General features: G+C 41.9%; 1 protein-coding gene across 1 annotated transcript in view; it reads right to left on the bottom strand.

Annotated features, from left to right (window-relative positions):
* Nucleotides 1–1,151: 1,151 nt before the first annotated feature.
* The window catches only part of ghrhrl (growth hormone releasing hormone receptor, like), a 28,344-nt gene continuing 5,957 nt past the window's right edge, over nt 1,152–23,538 (bottom strand). Inside the window, exons 2-13 of the mRNA XM_036521200.1 lie at nt 17,822–17,927; nt 16,973–17,080; nt 14,631–14,722; nt 13,860–13,957; nt 11,327–11,459; nt 10,300–10,453; nt 8,197–8,257; nt 7,180–7,249; nt 6,879–6,970; nt 6,111–6,240; nt 1,700–1,741; nt 1,152–1,253 (exon numbers count right to left, since the gene is read on the bottom strand). Of these exons, the coding sequence (XP_036377093.1) occupies nt 1,152–1,253; nt 1,700–1,741; nt 6,111–6,240; nt 6,879–6,970; nt 7,180–7,249; nt 8,197–8,257; nt 10,300–10,453; nt 11,327–11,459; nt 13,860–13,957; nt 14,631–14,722; nt 16,973–17,080; nt 17,822–17,927 (1,188 nt within the window). The remainder of the gene's footprint in view (nt 1,254–1,699; nt 1,742–6,110; nt 6,241–6,878; nt 6,971–7,179; nt 7,250–8,196; nt 8,258–10,299; nt 10,454–11,326; nt 11,460–13,859; nt 13,958–14,630; nt 14,723–16,972; nt 17,081–17,821; nt 17,928–23,538) is intronic.

Below are 23,538 nucleotides of genomic sequence, written 5' to 3'. Positions count from 1 at the left end.
AAAATAAAACAACAAGTCTGAAAGTGTCATCACAGCTACTGCCAAGTGCTGCCTTTAGATGGTGCTCCATGCAGTGGCCTCCAGACTCCATATCAGCATTCATTCATCACAGTGAAATGAACCTGAATCCTTCACTTTCAAAACACAGTAAAAGGGTTCATTCAATCTGACTCCAACCACCCCTATGTCCTATAACTGACCGACCTGGCTTGAAACCCCAAGTGCAAGACACCTGAAAACACTATAAAGTTAATGTTCTTTGACCCCACTGGCTGGCATAACTTTTAAAGCACCTCAGTAATGCCTTTCCTGGGTGTTTCCGTCAACTAATAACCGTGACCTCTGATTTCCACTGACATCATTCACACTATGGCCTCCTCTCAGCAATGCTCCCAAGCAATTACACACTTGTGCCTAAAAATGAAAGCTTTTCTCCTTGAGGAGTGAATACCTTGCATATGATATGATATTCTTTTCATTAGTTATGTCAAACTTTCCTTTGATTGATAGTGTGACTTGATCTTAAAGCATAAATTAAAGAGTGAAAAAAGAGTTTTTTGCACACTGTGCTGATTTTATGTTGGTTTTGTAATACCTGGCATTTTGGCCTTTTTCAATGCTCGTTCAATGTTTTCTGGGTTTACAGGCTGTCTTTCCCATCCTGTGAAATCTTTGTATGAATTTGATGGCTTGGCATTACCTGCCCTCTACCCATGGTTCAGCGCATGTCTTTTTTGTTCAATTTACGTTTTACTTTTTTACATTTTGTTAAGTGATTTGGGTGGAGCACATAATAAATCTATTGTGTTTGAACCAGGATTAAAGCCATCACCCTCCCAGTTACAGCGTCCCATTCTCTAATCTTTGCCCCTCTCTGCTGCCATCAGAATCTCCTGCGACTTATTTTTTGCATTGTCATAGTTACGGGGGAGGTACCAGGTGCTCTGAGCCAATGAGGGAACTGCTGTACCTGGAGCTGGATGCTGAGGCGGCAGCACACATCAGATGGCAACACACTTTGACCTCTGAGACAGCGAGCAAAGACAGGCATCCACCGGCGGGAGAATGAGAAGCTCCAAAGAGGCGAGGACGGTTGGGCGACCCACCCCCCCCCCCCATGTGAGAAGAAGGGGGCAGGCCTTTCGGGGGGGTCAGAAGGGCGTGTCCATCTGACTCCCTTTGGCGCCAGCAGGGACCACCCCGTAACTGCTCTCCTGCCATCTTAACCACTTCAGCCGGACCTCCGTCTGGACCTGGGAACAGAACCAAACCACAGAGCTTCCACCAACGACCAGCAGTCCAGCCAACATAACATACTGATTTTATTCACTTTCATTTAAGGCCTTTTGACTCTGCTTCAAACAAAGTGGTTTTTCTAATCATGGTATTATAGAATAATTAAACAGTAATAACTGTATTATTAATGCAATAATTCAATGACAATAACCAGGTAATATCAGTGTAAAGACATGTGTTGAACACAAAACTATGTCCTTTTTAACTGTTACTGGGCCTATATCAGAATTCATATTATTAGTATAGCATAGGTAATATAATGACTGAAAATGCATCATGCTTCAGATGGATTGAATAGTTTGAAAAGCCTGAAAAGTTTTGGCATGTTCTTGTTTTATAACAACATCTTAACATCTTAAGTTTTTATTATGTCTCAGTATGTGTCTGATTGGACATAACTCACCTCTTTATTGAGAAAGCAGTAAAGAACAGCTACAATAAGCCCCTTGAGGAGAAGAGAAAACCACAGTAAGTTCATTATAACTTCCCGCGGTGTAATAAAGTTTAACTCTTTATGTAATCAGTAACACTTGATCATGACACACATTGAATCGTCCAATAGCAATTGTTCCCTGATGATCGAGCTGATGTCCAGCAGCTGCATCTCAAATAAGCTCACATTTCACAGTCATTTTTTTTTTTTTTTTTTGGCAGTTGGCCAACATCTTCTCCCCTGATGAACTACGTGGACAACTACCCTGCTGTTTAAAGACACGCTGTGATCAGATTGTGACTGCGGAGTTAGAAATGCCTCATCATCTATCAAACACTGCTGTCGGAGGCCTCCATGGTAATGTAGCAGGTGGTATTGTCTCACTACATTACCGTAAAACATTTATTATGTGCTCAATAAATATTTATCCGACAGAGCTGAAAGGCTCTTTCAGAGTGATTCATAAGTGCTTTTTAAGCTGAAATGAAGTGCCCATGGGTTTACGAGGATCATTTCTCATCGGTAACAGAGTGAGACACACATGCCACCCGACAGCATTGAGCTGGATTTACCTGTGACATATCCACTGCAAAATTTACATTGGATTACATTTCATCATTTAGCACTCTAACCCAGAGCAATTTACAAAGTAGGCATACAAAGTGCATCTAATAAGAAGGTACATACATTCATTTTATATTATATGAATTTCTTTCTTCTCCACCTCAGATGATTTGTAGTGCGTGTTTTGGTGCAAAATGACCACTGTGTATCACCAGGATAGGGGCTGCACGTTAGTGTTGGTTGAGGTAAGCCCCACCCCCCCTCACTGTAAAGAACTTTCAAGACCTTGAAAGGCGCTATATACATGTAATTTCTAGTATTTGAAGAAGGAGAGGAAGATAAGAAAAATGATGATGTTAAAACCAGTTTGAATACAGACACCGCAGGCAAACTAATACCTTATAGATTTGGTTTTCTGAAAAAGATCAATGAAAAAAAAACTGTCTCCTGTTTTTGCATCTTGTCTCTGCCATCACTCTACGGGACACTACAAATGCATTCCCCTACCTCCCCACACACGTGGCTTACAGCAAGCATCAAAGCTAACAAATGCAGAAACACAAATTATTTCCTCACTGGCACCTGGGTTTGCTTTGGGAATGCTCAAAAATAAGATACACTTCTATCTATCGATCCATACCTATCCCCTAACAGCAACGCAAAGGCTGTTACCTTCACCTGAGCAGCACAGTTGCTTTGGTGACTCCACACATGTAGCACCCTGCTTGTAATTGTTAAACATGCTGGGCCACATTAAAACAAACCATTATTCCCCATGAATGTATTTTCCTCTGGTGCTGAGCACGGTTCCATGATGTTGTTTGTTATGTAAATTAAACAGGCCTGGATTGCACTGTTATTTAAGACTACTGGTTAAAAAAAAAAACAGGTGCACAGATAAAAAGGATTGCGGTAACGAAATTCATATGAAATTCAACACTCAACTTTTTTTTTCTCTCTTTTGGAGTTGTGCCATCACTGAAATGTTCTGTTCATATATTTTATCTACTTGATTCTAAAGTGTTTCCACAGGTGTGCATGTTAATCAGAGGATATCTTTTGTGAATGTAGCTGGGTAAACTCACCCTGATGCGTCTGACATTTTCCGTCGAGAGATACAGTATATACACACACATACACAGTATGGCAGGTCATACTTCATTTAAAAGGCAGACGTTACAACGTTAGAAACTAGCAGAGAAATACATGTTAATTGCAGTTAAGTAAATTAATTAATTAAGACAGTAGTCTGGAAACAGACTTCCCATTTTAGTGTGAAATTATATCGACATAGTTTTGGAAAAGTCATTCTCTTGCCTTCAGATTTTTTGCTTTGAATTAATGTCAGGATTTATCACTGATAACAACAACCAAACTAAACATTGGATAACCTATTTACCACCTGTTTATTAATGGCTTCCATGTAGAAATGATAACAATCACATCAATATTTAACAGTATGAACAAGCCCTTGAAATATAATGTTACAGATAAAGAACAGGGTCTGCAGCTGTCCCAGATGCAACTATAGGGAGTTGGACCTTTAAAATTGACTTTAAAGCTGAAATATCCCAGTAAAACACAACCTCAGTCAGAGAATTGGGGAGGAGGGGAGGTCAACAAATGTAAGAGGTCAACAGAACAAGGAGATGCATACTGAGCATGCTCAGACACTACAAGAAATATGCCTTGAGGCAGAATCAAAGGCAGATTGATCCTGACGTCTTGGAGAGGGTGTCATCAGCTTGAGTCTAGTCAGGATGTGACCTGACTTGCAATATCATCAGTATCTGCATTACTGGTACTGTAATAGTAAAGATTGCGCTTTTCAGCGTATGTGACTGTCACCACCCCTTGCTTTCAAGATGCAATCGCTGTCAAGTCACAAAGTTATTGTTCAATTCTGTTGCCGGAGGCCTACACACCTGAGGCCATGTGGCTAACGTCCCTGTCCCCACCACTGCACAGCTGCAGAAAAGACTTCTTTAGATGATAGTCGGTTAATTTTTTTTTCAGAGGAAAGCAATTTCTTCCAAGTGTTTCTAAACGTACGTACAAACCTGAATGTAATAACAGTGTCAAATGCAATCGCACAAGTTCACGTTCAAAATCCGAAATATTGCTTTATATATTATAGGTTTGATAGGTGAAATGCTTCTCAGATACAGATTTCATAATATCGGAATTAATAACCGACACACTGAATAATCACATTAAATCAAGAAGTTACACTATATGGACAAAAGTATTCGGACAACCTGACCATTATATTGTAATGACATTGTATTCAAATACATATACTTTAATATGGAGTTGGTCCCCCTGCAGCTATAACAGCTTCCACTCTTCTTGGAAGGCTTTCCACAAGATTTTTGAGTGTTTCTGTGGCAATTTGTGCCCATTCATTCTGTAGAGCATTTATGAGGTCAGGCACTGATGTTGGATGAGAAGGCCTGGCTCTCAATCTCCGTTCCAGTTCATCCCAAAGGTGCTCGATGGGGTTGAGGTCAGGGCTCTGTGCGAGCCAGTCAAGTTCTTCCACACCGAACTCATCAAACCATGTCTTTATAGTCCTTGCTTTGTACACTGGGGCACAGTCATGTTGGAATAGAAAAGGGCCTTCCCCAAACTGTTGCCGCAAAGTTGGAAGAATAGCATTGTCCAAAATGTCTTGGTATGCTGAAGCATTAAGACTGCCCTTTACTGGAGATAAGAGGCCTAGCCCAAACCCTGAAAAACAGGTGTGGCCAAATACTTTTGTCCATATAGTGTATTTTGTTCAGCCTGCCGTTCAGGGAACCGCTGGTGACGTGAGAAGAAAAAATCCACACCAAACAAAGCAAGCCCTATACAATACTGAATTCAGAGTAGAGGACGTTAAAAAAAAAAAAATAGTGTGAGTTTGCTACATGAGGCACTTATTCCTCTCTGTCCCACCGGCATTAGGAATGGAGCTCACTCCAGCGCTCTGAAATGCTCAGAAACAATCCAAACTATGCGCATGTGTTTGATGATGCTCGGTGATTCACTGTTTGTGTTGCTGTGTTTCTTCTTGGGCTCTTGAGAGAGCCTCTATTGTAACTCTGGTGGGACAGGAAGGCAAACGAGCCTGATTTAACAAGGTTTTCACATATTTGTCGCATAAGGAGAGGCGTCCTTTTTTAAAAAACGGCCTCTCTGCGGAACGTGGCTGCAGTGAGAAGCTCAACCTCCCTGTCAATCATGTCACGCGAGTTGCTGAAGGCATGTAGATGTGTTTATTGGTACTCTCACTCAGAGCCGATGATCAATGTCAACAATGACTTTCTATGAGTACTGTATGGCGGGGAAGGGCCACCACTCAAGAGCTCAGAACTGTTGATAACTAAAAGGTCACACATTACTGTCATTCAGCGGGCACTCTTATCCAGAACAACTTACATTGGTTACAATTTTTTTCACATTTTATCCACGGATCCAGCTGGATTTTTACTGAGACACTTCTGGATTAAGTACCTTGCCCAGGGGTACAGCAGCAGTGCTCCAGCAGAAGCGCAGGGAATCAAACCAGCAACCTTTCAGTTACAAGCCCTGCTCCTTACCGCTATGCCACGCTGCCACCCCATGTCACAGACTCATTCTCACAACAGTCACTGTTTAACATGCCTGTCACTCTTATGTCCCTCACTCTGTTCCTCTCTGTCTATAGCCTCACACTGGCAGGCTGTCAACCTGTTCCACATCCATATGAATGAGCACCCAATGGAGTGATCCAGGTGGTGTTAAAAAGTGCCTTACTCAGCCAGGTGCCAGCGGCAGCAGTAGCGTACGAGCTCACCTGGAAGGATCCGAAGCAGAGCTCAATGTAGAGGCGGAGCCCCAGGTGGACGTGGTCCGGCAGGAAGCTGAACATCATGTAATGGGTTCCGAACAGAGGGATGAGGAGGAGAGTGGAGCGGGTCAGACGCCTACAGGTGGGGGGAGAGATTCCATACTGACAACTCTTCGCTCCTGCCAGTCACCGCACCCTTCTTGTCCTACTCATCTCCACATTCCCCGCGCCATACACACACACACACACACACACACACACACTCCCATCAGTCTCACATCCCACTTATAAGCCATTAGACGTGCACAGGAGCCCAAAGTGTTGAGCAAAATGCTTCTGAAACAGAAAACCCACAACCAGAGCACTGGGCTCAGTTACCTGCACTGCCTGCCCACAAATGGCCAGCAGGCTTCTCTCATCTCTGATTTACCACACATGCATCTCCTATAGGCCATACTGAATGCTTCCAGATGAGTGAACCATCCTGATTGGCAGATCACTCACACCTGTATCCTCCCATCAGAGCCCTGATTGGTTCAGGGTAACCTGTAGTGAATACTAATTTGTTACCTCAACCTTATACTGTCCCTTCAGAACCCTGATTGGCTACTTCTCACCTGTACTGTCCCTTCAGAATCGTGGTTGGTTACCTCTCATCTGTACTGTCCCTTCAGAATCATGACTGGTTACCTCTCACCTGTACTGTCCCTTCAGATTCCTGCTTGGTTACCTCTCCCCTATTCTGTCCTTTCAGGAGCCTCAGACAGATCTAACCTGTATTGGGAGGAATTGTTGAACTGAATGAGCCTCGGGTTCAGCTTCTGCACAAGGATTCTGATGATGTTCATAAACAGGACGAAGTTGACCTGTAGAGGGGACAAGCGGGAGATGCATTTACCTGGAGCCCTTCCTTTCCCACACACTCCAGACCAGGTCATATAACCAGATCCTCATACGGACCCAAAGAGAACCTGTTTTCCCCTGGACATTCCCTCCCTTAATTCTGCACAGCAGAGGGGAATGTCATTCTGAGATTGCACACGCTAACACCAGCATGCACACAGGTGCGACTCACCCCGATAGACACCACAATCGGCCCCTTGATGATCCACCAATACGGAGACTCCTCGTTGATGTCCCAACATCTGAGAGACAGAACGCTGATTAGCTCAATCAAACACAAGTCACATCACTTTGAGTGGGGTGGGTTTGAAGGGAAGCTGATTAACAGACATTCTTAAAGAGATGCAGCACAAGGTGGTGGAGTGATTACTATTGAGTGGATGGTAAAAATGAAAAAAAAAACACAAAAAGTAATTGTTTCTTGCAGAGCGCATGAAGTGATCTCTTATAATCACCTCTCCTTATTCAAGTCCTGTGTAGGCTGTCAAAGCAGAGGGATCAAGGCATGGTTTGATGAATCTTTGAAAGTGAGTGACACTGCCCCCTGGAGTCAGCAAGAAGCATTACAGTCTACTGTGCTTGAGGTCTGGCTCAGTCCACATCTTGGGCGAGGCAGGTGCACTCTCAGGATTGGACCTCATTGTCTGCACTGGAAATAGCCATCTCCACTCTGGTTCTGATCTGAACTTGCTCTTAATCAGCAAAGCTTGACTGAGCTGTTAATTGAGTCAGCTGTTGAGTCAACTGTCATGAGAGTTGTCCAAGAGGGCCACAGCTCATAGAATCCCCAGAGAACAGGCGAAGAAAACCTCTTGTGTGCAATGTGTATAATGGGGTACAAACCCAATCAATGACATCACATTATATTACATGCATTTAGTGGACACTCTGATCCAGAGAGACTTCTAGCGCAAGAGAACGGAAGTGTATCCATTCAAGTTATACATAAGCAACAGTGTCAGACCAGGCTAATGACACCCCTAGACCAGTGAGTGTGAGCATAATACCATTCAAGCCCTACCACAAGTTAACTAATATGAAACCAGACAGCCTAAAGAACTATGGGAAGTTGTTAAGTACATACAGTACACTACCATATATCACAATGTCACTACATCACAATATCCATAAGACATGCCAATACTACAAGTAAATAAGTGACCGGCATTACAGTATTGAAAGTACTTACTCTGAGTCTTCGAAATAAACCCTGGACACAATCCACAGGATTATAAAAACTACGGGAACACCTAACAGACAAAAGAGAGAAACATTTTGAAAGATGACCATGATCAAAAAAAAAAAACCTTGATCAGACATGATCATAACACAAAAAGACAGGAAAAAAGTCCCTTTGACAATGATTACAAACACAACACCAGGGAATGCCACAAATGACATCTGGGAAATTATAACAGTCATAATAACAATATAAAAACAAATCAAAATTTCAGTCATACCAAACAGGCCAGTGGGAACAGCAATGGCAAACTAAAGATTAAAATAATCTGATTCATTATTAAAACTTCATTCAGCTGCATCCAGGTCATTATTTCAGCCACTTAGAAGATTATTAGCTATGGGCTTGCATCTCTTGATCCCTGCTAGTTTCAGAATGAGGACAAGGTAAGCCCTGCAGTCCTTAATATCTGAAACCACACTTCTGAGAGGATTTCAAAAGCTGCAGGAGGGCATTACCTGCCTTATTTGCATGGTAATCTAAACTCTCACTCGTACACACAGCGCACTGTATGCATGCCATGCTCATTACAATGATATCATAGAAGGGGAGATATAACTGTTCTCCATCCGTTAATAATATGCATTATGCAGCACAGTGATTACATCTCTGCATTCCACATCACTCCCATTTGGAAAGATACTTAACATGCACTGCATATGTCTAGCGCACAACATCACTTGCTTAATATTTTCTCATATACAGATAGGTATACAGGGTAACCTTTTTCACACAGATGGACATTTACTTAAGAAAATTAGGATAAGTGCCTTGCTTAAGGGTACAACAGCACTGGTAGAAAATTGAACAGGTATCCCTCTGGTTATATATGTATATGCTAATATTTGGTTGTAAATAAGGAAATATAAGTATATGTGTATGTGAATGTTGTATGTCTGGGTTCTTTGTGTGTGTGTGTGTGTGTGTGTGTGTGTTGATACACTGTATACAAAGTAAGATATGCGATTCACCCTAGTGAAAGGTTTCTAAATAAATACCTGACTAATATATAAAGGTCCAGAAAGGGAATTTTGCACACCTGCAGCCCAAAGAGCACTGCTTCAATGAAGGATCTGGGTATTTCAGCAGAGTGGGCCAGCCAAAAACATCTTCATCTTCTACCTTGCAACAACCTGGTTTAAATTGTTCCCCTCTAGCACATTCATATGAAAAATTATCAGTATTTGAGATTCCTATAATTATTTAATGTGGTTTATTTATTTATTTGTTTTTACATTGATTCCCATGTTCAGCCTCATGGAGAGTGAGACATGACCTGTGCTTGTTGCTCCGCAAGCTATCAAACAACCTATGGTGACAGAGGACCCTGGGTTTTTAGCATGAACTAACTCAGCTACCCTTAATCGTGAGAATCCTGTTGAAGTGCAAAGACGGGTTTAACCAGTGCAGTCTAAGCTGTTTCCTTAGCAACCGGTGCATGCCGGCTTAGCCACTGTGACCATCATTGCACGCGTGCATTAGAGTCTGCCTCAACTCTCCGAGCTGAACGCAGGTACAGGTGGGAACGGGCCGTTCCCTGCTGGGTTTACCACAGGTGTTCCACCCTAACATTGCTGACAGTTAAACACTTAGCATGACTAACACTTCCAGGTGGCTTTCTCTAACGCATGAATGAATAAACCAACATGCAGAGTGCTGCTTGGTACACCGTGTGACTGAAGAACAGATAAAATACGTAAAAATGGATGAAGCTGAAAATGAAAAGTGGAACAACAGGGAAAAAAAATTAAAAACATGATAATAGGGGAACGTACAGGATGGTCAGAATAGCTCTTGTGACGTGTTATGTCCATATCGCCGGACAGCACTAAAAGCTGAGGAGGTGAGATGATTCTTCATTCTTTTACTTCTGATTTTTGGAGACCTAAACTGTCATCCAGTGGGGAAGTCCTAAAACTTGCAGATAAGACCTTTCACCTGCCACACACACCTCTTTGCCATCATGTGGTGGTTACCATGGAAACAGACGGGACGAAAAATCTGTGCGACTGACAGGAGAAGCGTAAAAAGGCGCGAGGCGGCGGCCCTCACCCCAGCCCAGCACCACAAACCACCACAGGAAGCGCCCTCTCCGGTGGACGGCGGACAGCAGGAGTGCGTTCAGGTACAGCGCCTCCACCAGGAGCCAGAAGAAATTGGTCATGGCGCAGTAGTGGCAGAACACCACCGAGGCCTTGCACACGGTCTGGACACACAGGCGGGAGTCCACGTCACCCAAAGAAAACATAAAACGCTCCACCATGCACGACCCCAGGGGGTCACAGGCCTGCCCAGCTCATACAAATGTAGTCTGGAAAGGGTCTCGCTATTTCAGTTTGGCCTACGATACCATAATCGTTTAGCTTTGGCTAAGGGGAGAGCACTGTGGCATGGTGGTAAGGAGCAGGGCTCGTAACCAGAAGGTTGCTGGTTTGATTTCCCTGCTGGGGCACTGCTGTCAGTGCATAACCCGCTACCGCTTCAGTAAACATAATAAATGTTTATGAAGCAGTAGTGGGTTATGCACTGGATAAAACTGTAACCTATGAAACTCACTCTGGATAACAGTGTCTGCTAAATGGCAATAATGCCATGTAATGTAATTGTTACCCTGATTGGCTTAAAAATGTCAACCTATCAATGCAGGGCTACATTTGGTCAGTTTTTCTTTTCAGCACCCTTTCCCTGAGGCATATGTGACTGACAAGACCAATCAGTAGCCAATCAGGGACCTCACACCACATGAAATAAACAGCTGGAGCTTGGCAGACTAGGCATTCACAGCATGATCCTTACCACAGAGAGTTGTTTACTCCTACAGGACAACAACTTTAAAACATTTATATGGCTTTAATAACTGCCAAATTGATGATTAGTTACAAGCTTATTAGGACTTTATTAAAACATTATTACAGACCCCTACAATAAAGTGTTACCAACCCTTTTATAAAGGTTGCCCTAAGTAATTGAAGACATTTATGAATACTTATGTGAAGAGTTACCAAGCAGTTGTAATGATTTAGGAAAACCTGCTGATAAAGGTTGTCATGGGTGATAATAATCAATGTGGCTGTCTTACTGTGGAGAGCGTGCAGTGGTCTGTGTCCTCGCCAGCGAACAGGGCAGCGTCTTTCACGAACACAGCCACCGCCTTCAGGATGAAGCTGACGAACAGCTGGATGTGAATGTAGTTACGTGGACAGCGGAGCCTCCTGTGGAGAGACGGCCAGCAGGGGGTGCCATTTACACTCATGAAACTCAGGACTGGATAGTGTGGGTTCTTGAACCACGTCTGGGTGCACTGAACCACTTTCGTGGGCTCCAAACCCTGATAGTTGGCTGATTGGTCATTTTAAGCCTAGCTCTTTGCAAGGTCTTTCTTTTGCTCGGTTTATATAAGTGATTGACGGCACACTCTAGGTTTTTACCAGTATTGAAAGGATGAGGCCTCACATTCTGATCACCAGAGAAAAACTGATAACCCAAGTTTTCATGTACTGGTTTACCTAAACCCATTCGGACACCACAGGAAAACGTGAAACTCATTATGTAACAGCTCTTCAATCCATTACTGAGTCTCTTCTTTGAACCAAGCCATTTGTGTGCTGAATCACCACTGCTCTTGAATTCACCCTGCTCCTTGTTACAGGTGCCACAGATTCATACAGCTCAAATGTCTTTGCTCATCCCACAGTAAAACCAAAGCCAGGACATGACCATTAATCTGTGCTGGCCTCATACTGAAGAAAACAATAGACAACTTCAATTAGAAGAAGAAAAAAATGGTTGTCCTTAATGTTCAGGCCTTGTTGGAACAGTCTGCCCTTTCAGTATGAATAGATGAATGCAGGATAATCGATCCTTTGCAGCAGGTCTCTCTGATCTGATTTCATCTGTTTTATTTCATAGCTCTACAGGACAGCCCAAGTGCTGCTGGAGGCAAGAAGGTAATTGTTCTGCAGAATCCTCCACAAGAGGGATTTTAGTGAAAAACCGCTCCTCAGACAATATGATGAGCTAACATCCTTACATTTGATCACTTGGTGACCTTATGTCCCCCGGAGAACATGAGGGTGGGGTTGTGAGGCACGGACTGAAGGTCACTGACGCCAGTGTGGAGAAGAGCCAATGTTTACTCTCAATGGGAAGAGGGGGATGTTTCTTAATGTCAACTGCACCATTAAGAAAACTCCCTGTCAACAGCCACCAGAGTGAACATTCCTGTAGCTGTCTGATTGGCTGAATATAATGGACTGGATGAGAGGCAAGAGCACAGTCCCTTTCCCGAGTCTAGCCATTGTTCTCTATTCCACCAGTACCTATGCACAATGCACAACAAATTATTATTGTTAGTATTAGTATTAGTGCTATTATCATCATTATCATCATCATCACCATCATCACTCTTCTTATTCTTCTTACAGTTATTATTTGTTGTGGCAGTAGTAGTAATTTGCATAGAGGAGAAGGTTGCATAGCCTACATTTTTAAATATGCTTGTGAAGCTAGACAATTAACAAAGCAATTTTGGTTACCTACAATAAGCTGAGGGGCAGTTCTCCAGCTGGGAACTGAACCTGCAAACCTTTGGTTACACACCCACGTCTTTAACTAATACAACCAATGCCTCTGTGAAAACTCCTGAGAATGTTTAATATAATCCATAAAACACATGTATGTCCTCACAGTTTCATCACCCTTTTAAAAGCCCACCAGCTGAAACGTCAGCACTGTGATTTAAGATGCTGGAGCCAGCTGAGCAACCCTCCTTGTCTCTCTTTTTGGGCTGAGCCATTGTGTCATGAGAGAGACACGCAAATCCATTTTCTTTCAGAACCTCAGCTGTAACTCCAGGACAAAGATGCTGAGGATTAAATGCATAATTAGGCTATCAGTCTATCAAGGCTGTCTTGCAGTTATAGAATAAAAACATTGTCAGCATTACTCATCATCTCTTTGTTGAGGAGATTCATATAGTGCAGACTACAGGAACATGAAGAACATGAAGCTGCTCAATGAGAAGAACTGGCCATTCAGCTCACTTGGGCTGGTTATTATTATTATCTGGTGCTGTCAATCCTGGTCTTTAACTATACAAAGGCCTCCACTTTCACTGTCCTGGTGTGCCAGCCCACGCGTTAATAACTATCCTGGTGAAAAACACCTTTCAGTGTCAATGAGAAATTTACCTTTCCACCTATGTCCTCCTGTCTTCAGCTTGTTAATTCACTTTAAATGTCTTCAGCTTGTTAATTCACTTTAAATGTCTTAAGATTGTTAATTCACTTTAAAAAGGTTAAAACCTCTGTCAAATCCTCTCCAAGTCTCCTGCTGTCAAGACTAAAGTGTTTAAGAGTCTTCAGTTTTCCTTCATAACTTGCTTTTTCAGACAGATTTCTGGGCTTTTATTTGAGCGCCTGTATATTTTACAGCCTTGCAATGGAACTACACAATCTTGCAATAAATTCCTATGACTTGTACTCTGTGCAGTACATATCCCAGCATTCTATTAGCCTTTTTACCAAAGCCTGTGACTGGTCAGCACAGCTAACAGCCACACGCGTCCCCAGAAGAGTTGGAGAAACAGATGGACTGCTACCTGTGACATTTACCTGAAAAACAACAAGATGGCGACGGCAGCGACGAGTGAGACCAGGGATGTGCTGTACCCCACTGTGTAAATCCTCTTCACTGTGGCCAGGTAGGTCTCCTGAGGGGTTTCCAAACACACGTGTCAACGACAGGAAGTTGCACTAGCACTTCCTTCAGCGCTGAGATTCTGCTTGAAAAACACATCCTCAAGAGACTCCTGAAAATACATCTCTCTGCTTCGTCTGGATCAGAAAGCCAAGTAGTACAGTTCGGGGACTGTGATTGGTTGGATGGACCAAGGTTTTGTGAAACCATTAAACAAGAGCTTTGTGGGGAATTCAGCTACTTGGACAGAGTTTGCTACACAGAGATTTCATTCCTTAAATAACTGTGCTAATGCATTGATTGGTCAGGTGTTACAGAAATTACTGTCCTTGAAAAGGGTGGTATGAGTAAGGTGACTGACTGCTTTGTGGACACACACACACACACACACATACTAAATCCATAGGTTATATTTATTAAAACTCCTACATGAGCTCCTTACATACAACAAGATATATAAACAGTATTAAATGGGCAAAATAGCAATATTGCAAATAATCCAATGGTGACAGCATGCTGTTGTACCATCCATGATGACTCTGACTTCAATCCCACAGACACAGTTTGACAGACAAAAGTGAAGAAAAAGAAAATTGATCCAAATTTAATTTTACAGCATCATCTGGCCTTTCTATTGCACAATGCTTCAGTTAGCCCCAGGGGCAGCGTTGTGTGGTGACGCTCACCTCTGGTATCTCGTCCTCCACGCTGCAGGCAATGTAGTACGGAGGGTGGGGCCTCGTCCATCCCCCCTCTGTGCAGTTCCGACTCACAGTACCTGCGGACACACGTTGCAGTCACCACGACCGCCACCACGGGATTCCACTGCGGTCTAACTGCGGTTTGTGTTGGGTCACATCTCTGTGAGCTCCAGCAAATGAGTATGACATATGATTGTGGAGTAATAACACAGCCAGTTTTGAACCTTGACTGTAGGGTGAAATCACCCATTTTTTTTTAAATAAAGGTCATATGTTTTTCACAAGGACAGCGGAGTAACAGAACATTTATTTTTCAGGATAATTACACATGCAAAATGAGCATTCATTCTCTTTCACTTTCATGGAGTTGAGAGGAATACTTCTGGGATTGCATCCAAATCATTTGAGAAAGACATCGGCAGGCATCAAACACAATCCATGAAAATCAAGCCTCTCTCCATCTGCGAGGCGCACTCAAGCCCCACAGACTCTCAGGCAAATACAATGGGCTTTGCAATCGGCCTTTTTTTCAGCAGCACTTCCAGCTATTTGCGTTCCATTTTAAATGCAGGCATCACGGCTACTGCGAGGTCAGCTTTAAAAGCTTTAAAGAACAGAGGAAGTAACACCGCAATCAGCGGTATCACCTAGCAGTGACAAAAACACCACTTTTAGAAAAAAAAAATCACAGGCAGCTGGAGCCCTTTCTGAAGGTGTACTTTATTCATGTATGAAGTGGAAGTCGAGAGAAGCTTCATTAGAAGATGTTACTTTTGTAGATAAACACAACTTGAATTGAAACAGTGGAAAATCCTGCTTGTGAAGTAAATTTTGGAAGACCTCATTGTTATGAAAATGAAAAAAATGAAAATTGAAAATGCTATCAGTTGGCAATCAGCTGTGGAGACACCAGACAGTAAACACAAGGGGAGAGAGTATTCAGCAACAACAAAATAATAATAATAATAATAATAATAATATTTCAGCTGGCAATGCTGAGGTCACGTCTCCTCGTTTGGTGTCTCTGTTTGTAGGGAGGGACTGGTGTATGTGAAAAGAATCCCAGACAGTGTGGAAATGCCTCAGAGGGACATATTCGAAATCTTACAGAATCAGCCAGCTTGCTCAACAGATGGGCCTTAATATCCATGAGAGAGATCTTGGTGAAAATTATGTGGAATGTTTTGCTTAATGCTCTTATGCTAGGTGATATTCTTGTTCACTCTGTAGCACTGCCTGGCACACTCCCTGTAGATTTTTGATGGCCATGTAGGCCTTGAGCATTGAGCTACTCCAGCTGAGCTCCATTGATTTGTGGAAGCACGGAATGTACTTTGCTCCCCCAAGGTCACCAGTTAAAGCAAATTCCAAGAGTGTTTATTGACAGTCATTGATTTTACTCTAAGGCATGTTTTTGGCTTAAAAAACCACAAACAAACAAATATTGCAATAACAGGAAGTCACCCCACATGGATTTCCAAGGCAATGCATGTGGGAGAGATGGCAAGCAAGTACATGAGTCATGCCCAAGACTCAAGACAGGTTTGCATCCCTGATATAAAGCAGAACTGATTATCTATTTAGACAGCTGGATTTTATTTTAAGATCATCCAAAATGTTTTCTAAAAGCAATCTGAGCGTGTGAGTGAGTCGAAGAGAGCTGCAAGTTCAAATCCCAAGGGGGAATCTGCTGCTGTGCCCTCTAGCAAGGTGATCTCCTGGGATTATCTATTTCATAAATTATTCATTTATGTGAGCATGCAATTTGTGCGGGATCTTTTAATGAGGCCGCTTACTAGTCAAAAGAACAGAGTGAGTGTGAAATGACAAAGATGGAGGGACTGCTTCATCAGCAGGCAAGAGGATGGTGTGTTTGACAAAGAAAGCCAGAATGCTGCAATAGGTCATAAAATAAGTGTCAGGTATTCAGTTGCAAGAAGCAAACCATGAGTATGATTTACATCATGGTTTATCATGATTCCACATCATGTGGTTGCCACCAAAAGAAAGCCATGTGGCTGCATTACTTTGTCCTTAAAGTTTTAATCATAGCAAGCCTTTCACCTCTCATCCATTACATTACATTATTGGCAATTGGCAGATGCTCTTATCCAGAGTGACTTACATAAGGTACTGTTTTTATCCATTTGTACAGCTGGATATTCTGGGTTAAGTATCTTGCCCAAGGGTACAACAGCAGTTCCCCAGTAGGGAACTGAACCAACAACCTTTTGGTTATGGACCCTGCTCCTTGATACTATGCTACACTGCTAGCCAATGTAGCACACATGCACTAACTGTTACAAACAAAGGGCACGGCACTGTACCAGTGTTGTTCCGGAAGAGGGAAAAGACCGCTGGACAGGGGGCGTTGACCGTCTCACCAACCACAGCGCTCGGCCAGCACACAACAGAATCCCATAATGCCGGGCAACCTTTAGGAGGAGGGGATAATGATGTCACAGCCACACCCCCACAGTGAACACAAAATCAATCAAAATGGATTTTCTCTTAAAACACCCTTGACATAGTCACTGAATGGCTGAGAGAGTAACAGGTAGTAAGAGTTTCACTTATTGTATATTACTGTTTTATTTGTGTATCACTCAGCTCTTGTAGTGGTTTAATTGTAGGATATTGTTAACACTAATATTTAACAGGTGCTCAAAACAACAAATGACAAAATAAATCTAAGCACAAGAAATATATATTTAGAAGTAGTAGTTTAACTCATTGCAAACTATTCAATTGATTTACTTACCATAACCATACCTGCTAATGTTTTCAAATTTTTTAAGAAGTTGTACTTCAGTTATAACTACTACACTTCATTAAAAATAATAGTAACAAAATGTATTAATCATCATAATGTTATGATCATCCTGCTTACCTAGCAGTACTAGTCAAAACAAACTGAAAATATACTTTTGGTAAATATTTGAAAATATGCAGTCCAACATTGCATGGCTTTGCTTATCTTTTATGAATAGTCACATATATAACATAATAATATATAATCACAGATCTGTGCGTGACAGACTTACTTCAACCTACGTTTAAGTGACAATAACAACCAGTGCATCCAATCATCATTAAATGGTAGAGCATATACTGCACCAATGGGGAAAAAGCCAGTTTAAACGATGAGTGTCAAACCAAATGAGCACACACAGTACCTGGAGTGGTCTGGTTTTCACGTCCTACTATTTCTTTTAGGCAGTGCTGCTCATCTTTTTCCAGCTGGAAAATGTATTCACATTCCGGGTGCAAAGTCGAAAAAACCTGAAGAGAAGAAAGAACCACATTATGCAAGTAAAACAGACAGGTGTGGCTCTGCTGAATAAGGCAGATGTGAATGTACTGTATATGACAAGTATGGATCTACTGAATGAAAGAGGTGTGGATCTACTATATGAGACAGGTGTGGACTTACTGAACGAGACAGGTGTGGACCTCCTGAATGAAACAGGTGTGGATCTACTATATGAGACAGGTGTGGACCTACTGAATGAAACAGGTGTGGACCTCCTGAATGAAACAGGTGTGGATCTACTGAGACCGGAATGGCAGGAATGAGCTTGTCTTTGGAGGCACATGATTTCTTAAACCAAAGGCAAGAGATAAATATTTCATGTGAAGTGTTTTTTATGTTTCAAAGATCCAGAAAAGCGGAGCCCTCAGGTGTGGTAGGCTAAGTGCCCTCAGGTGTGGTTAGCCATGCTGCTATGTGGAAGAGCGCTATCTCAAGCCTCCTTCTGCGAGTGTGGGCTGCATGTGCTGAAGTGGAAGGCTAGAGCTGCTGCTTTTCTGAGATAAAATTAGCGAGGACAGCAGGTGCTCTTCTGCTGGTGTAGAGAATTAAGGCAGTGGTGGTTGAGGAGCACAGTGTGTGTGTGTGTGTGTGTGTTTGTGTTCAGGGTGGGGGGGTGGGGCAGTACTATAGGAGTACTATAAGGAACACATGCAGTGTCTGCCTGGATGAGCAAGTGATGCAGGCAGTTATTGCAGGTTGTGGGGTGGCTGGTGTGGGGGTGTACAGATGAATTATTATTATATTCAATTATCCACGTGTGCTAGACTCTATTATATGTCTTAGTGGGCCATTGGGGGGGGGGGGGCGTGAAAGACAGAGGGACAAAGTGAGGGGAGGGAGGGAGGTTGGATAGAAAGCTCAGATTCAAGTGCCTCACCATTGAAGCATAAAAATGACCAATAAGATCACCTTCTCCTGGAAATATCTATCAGTGGCAGTCACTTGAACCAGCACAGGGCAAACACCTCACCACATCTTAACACATGCAATGCTTGGGGGGAGTGTGTGAGGCACTCCTACCCTGTTATTAGCGTAAATCACTGAAATGGCACCAACATGGGCTACACTGATGGTGGGAACAGTTTTGAAAAAAAAAAAAATTGAGCTTAACAGAATTCTACTGCATTTTGCTGTTTTGAATCTAGCAGTGTTTCTCCACCATACTGTGAGAAGAAATTTCTTAAAGTGGAACAGCATAAATGTGCTGAAATTTTCAGTTCCTTTAAACTAACAAATTAATGTTCTAATTAATTTGCCCCCCCCCCCCCAAAAAAAAAAAAAAATTCTGAATAAAGTTCATATATTGAGAACTCTATGAGCCTTGACACAAAAACCACCACCCTGTAAATACTGCTTTACAGTATTATTGACTGTAACTTATATTAATAGATGATGTCTTTTTAAATTACTTTATTGTATAATGCACATCTGCGATACCCCCTCGGCAACATCAGTCCTCATTCACGCAGCTATCCTCCAACTGATGCCTGCTCCTCTGTGGTGCATTGTGGGAAATGCAATGTGAAAAACAGCTGCTGGCTGAATCTGAGTGCATTTGATGGTTGTACCTGCCTCACTTCAGCACACCTGTGCGGGCTTAGGGGCATGTACAAAAGGCAGGGCTTAGCATAGCACAATTGGGCTATCGCAAATTGGGCATAAAGATATGTCATTTGTCCCTTCGATCCAGGATGCACATCTCCTGTAGATGTCCGATCGTGATGTCAGGGTACATTCACACGCATTCTCTGATGACCTTTGAAAGTCACACGGCGTGGACGCTGTGGACTCCAAACTGAATCACGGCTGCCTGTCGGTTACTAACGAAATAAAAAGGCGAAACATCGCTTTTGCATGTGTGCTGGAGAGAGAGACATCGTGTCCACGCAGGATGCTGCAGGTGACACCGGTGAAGGTGTTAACATGGGTAATTATTTCCGCATTAAGCCGCTATATGATTGAGAACCCTGTAAAACTCAACCAGCGATTATCCCTGGGAGTGAGGAGAGGAAAAACCTCTCTGTGTGAGGTGCACTCTGCATCCCAATTTTCTACCATTTAGTGAAGTTTTAACCAGTGTTAATGAGGAGACAACCATGTGCTTCAGAGTCACTGGAACACGAGATAGCCCTCTGCATCCAGATTTAGTTCTCTTCTCTTCTGTTCCGGTCTGTTCCACCTACCTGCTTCCCCATGTGTCTGTACTGAAAAACATCATACAAAAAGTGTTTTCTTTACCTTATTACATGTAGAATAGTATTTTTTTGTTTCATTATTCTCAGACTCTTTTTAGTCTCCCATTTTCCTCGCATCTGTGATAACACTATATTATTTTGTATGGTTGCTCTGGTTTGAAGACCAATTTTGCCATTACAACATCATTTTTTCTGGTGTATCTTTTTGCCACCTCTTTTGGGCTTCAAAAACAGTCAGTGATAAAAGATGTTCTTTTCCTCTGCACATGAAAAACAAACAAACTTTTGTGTCTGTGAAAAGGAGGTCACATCTTCCTTTAAATAATATTAAAAACAAAAAAATACAGTCTTGTGGATTACAGCAGCCATACATGGAAAATAAGCTTGGATGAAATGAGGTTTCTAAACCACAGAGATATTAATAAAATCAGAATTCGGAGGCTCAGCTCAAATATCCGTCAAGTTAATTTCCCCGTTAACCTGGCATGGCTATACATCCAAGCCAAAAAGAGCAATCTACCACACACCACTCTGCTCCAGTGAGTCGCACCTGTGAATGCAAAAGCACCACCATCCACAGTCACTGACTGACCTGTATAGCAATCTATCTATATATCTATATGTCTATATATCTATCTGTCTTTCTGTTTTTCTTTCTATCTCTTCTATCTCTCTCTTTCTCTGTATTATATTATTAATACTAATTGTATGTTTTCATTTATTCTTTATTACTATGATATTCAGCACCATCATGGCAAGAAATACTAGTTACATATTGCATTAAATGCAAGATATTACTATCACTACTACTAATACTATTACTAATATACATATACATATCCACATCCATATACATACACATATAGAATATACCATTACTACCCACGCATGCCTTCTGATGGGGCAATGGGAATTTCTGTAATACCAGGCTTTGGTGCAGCCTCTGTTTAAGAGAGTAACTTCATTGGCAGTTAGATCTTCAGTCTGTGTCTCATCACTGGAAAGCCATTTGTGAAAGCAATCTGTATTTCAACAACATCAACAAATGAGATTTATCTCTGCGTCTATGTACGCAAGCTCTTCTCATCTGCTCTCTCCCCACGTCTATGAGTCTCTGCCAGGAGCCTGAAAAAGTTATTTCACACACAAGACCAATCCCATCAGACACCTCTCACCGTAACAGAAATTTGAAAATATTTCTTTCTTTTTTTTTTTTTTGAACAGCAAGCGAACAAACTATTCTTCCGAATGAAAGCTTCTGGCTGTTAACACTAAATTAAATCAAACTGACAAACTGAGATATAGGTATGCCGCATAAAAAAGAAATGGTTAGACTTTAGAAAAAGACATGAAAAAGGGAAAAGGGAAAAGAAAGGTGGGGATGAGGTGGAAGAGGGATACCACAAACAGTTGATGTGGAAAGGAAATGGTAAGTAGTATAGTAGGTATAGTATTTAAAGCTCTGGATGGAACTGGATAGAATCTGCATATTCTCCTCATGGATTTTTGACACTTCAGGATAATACTATAGTGAATATTTCAAAGGGGAAGTCATCACCCTGTCAGTGTATCCATGTTTGAGCCACTACATCCATCAATCTTTTCCAGCCAACCATATCGCCTTTCCCCCAGGCAGCCAGGTCTTCCCATTGGCCAAAGCAGATAACTGCTGCGGATAACTGCTTTAACTGCCAAAATCACATAAATCACTGAGTGGCTACCTACCCACCTTTCAGCAAGTCATGCTGATTTGTATTTATGCTTATTTTGTTGACAGTTTGATTCATGTTATTTCAGTCTCCCAGATTCCTGACTTGAATCTGTTTAAATCCTTGCCCGCACACTCACTCTCTTACGGTGCTTAGTGTTGTAGTGGTTTTTTTTGGTCCAGGTTCAATGAAACCACATGGTGCAATGCTCCAATGCAAGGGAATTTAAGCATGTTTTACCCTTTAGTTTCATATGTGATAATATATAAATGTAAATATTGGTTTGGTACATTTTCTGTAAATTTGTGATCAATTTACAGAAAATGTGGATTTATTATGTGAATTTAAGGATGGTGAACTTGGTGGTGAACAGTTCAGATTAATCTGGGTCTAAGGACTTCCATTTCATCCAACAGCCAAGTGCTTTGGTCTGCATTACACAGGGGAAGATCAGGATGTTTGGAGAGAGGAGTATTCTATCAACTAAACATCAACTCTAGCTTTCATCTTTTAATTAATGCCAAGGGATCACAGTGCAGGCTAAAGCTGGTACTACCCCAACGCAACCCTGACTGAACTGGAATGTTTAAACTCATTCCGATATCAACATGGTTCATTCATAAAAACATAAAAACAAAATTAAACAAGCTGAAAATGGTTTTAAGGCAATTCAAATGTAACAATATCATATAATGCCTAGGATATTAACTTCTGACCCATTAAAAATGGAAACAAGTCTTGCTGAATTAAATCCAAAAGACATGCATTCTCGGCATGTTTCTTACACAGCTGGCATTAATGCCTTTCAAATACTCTCCTATCAGAGCCTGTTTCCAAACAGACACGGGCTGTAGTCTCTTCTACTCTGTCATTTTCAAAGGCGGGATGTACCAGATACTGTTTGTGTGTTAATGCTGATGATTTGTCAACTTGACCTTGCTTGTTTGCGAGGTTCATTTCGAGGTTCTCTGATCCTGAAGCACGAACTGCGCCGAAGGAAAAACACCGTGCCGCTATCTAGCACTTTGCCGCTAATGCATTCGGACGTTTAGAATAGACAAAGTGAGGCTCCATTAGTGCTTTCAGGGCATAATTATGACCCGAGCGCTTTTCCTGCTCCGAGAAAAAGAAAGTTCTGAAAACAATTACCAGAGCAGATCATCACATTGAGTACTGTATGAGAGAGAAGATTTCTAGAGCCCTCAAAAAACATAATACCTCTCCTAATGATCCCTCTCACACTTCCTCTCTCTCTCTCTCTCTCTCTCTCTCTCCTTTGTCTCTCTCTTTCTCACACACACACACACACACATACATGCACAAGTACAGTATGCACACACTTTATGTCATTTTAAACATCTGTTCTGAATGAGAGATTTTGTTCATTCCATATTTTTCCCTTTTTCTCACATACATTAATTGGTAGGATATTTCATGCTGACTCCCATTAAGACACACCACATGCTCCTCATTACTGGACTGTGACCTCCTGAAACAGAGGAAAAAGTATAAAAAAGTCTTCAATCAATGCAGAACACACACCCCACATCTGCTGTTAAGTACTAAGCCTGTTATTTAGTCTATTTCTGGTGGAAATATGGATTTTACAGTTTTACATGTATAATTTTATATATCGTATTTGTTATGATATTCTACCGTTTTGGATTTTACCAATT

The sequence above is a fragment of the Megalops cyprinoides genome, chromosome 2 (genome assembly GCF_013368585.1).
Source record: "Megalops cyprinoides isolate fMegCyp1 chromosome 2, fMegCyp1.pri, whole genome shotgun sequence".
Classification (NCBI taxonomy): Eukaryota; Metazoa; Chordata; class Actinopteri; order Elopiformes; family Megalopidae; genus Megalops; species Megalops cyprinoides.
Note: the sequence above shows the minus strand (reverse complement) of the source record. Positions and strands in the feature narration are given on the sequence as shown.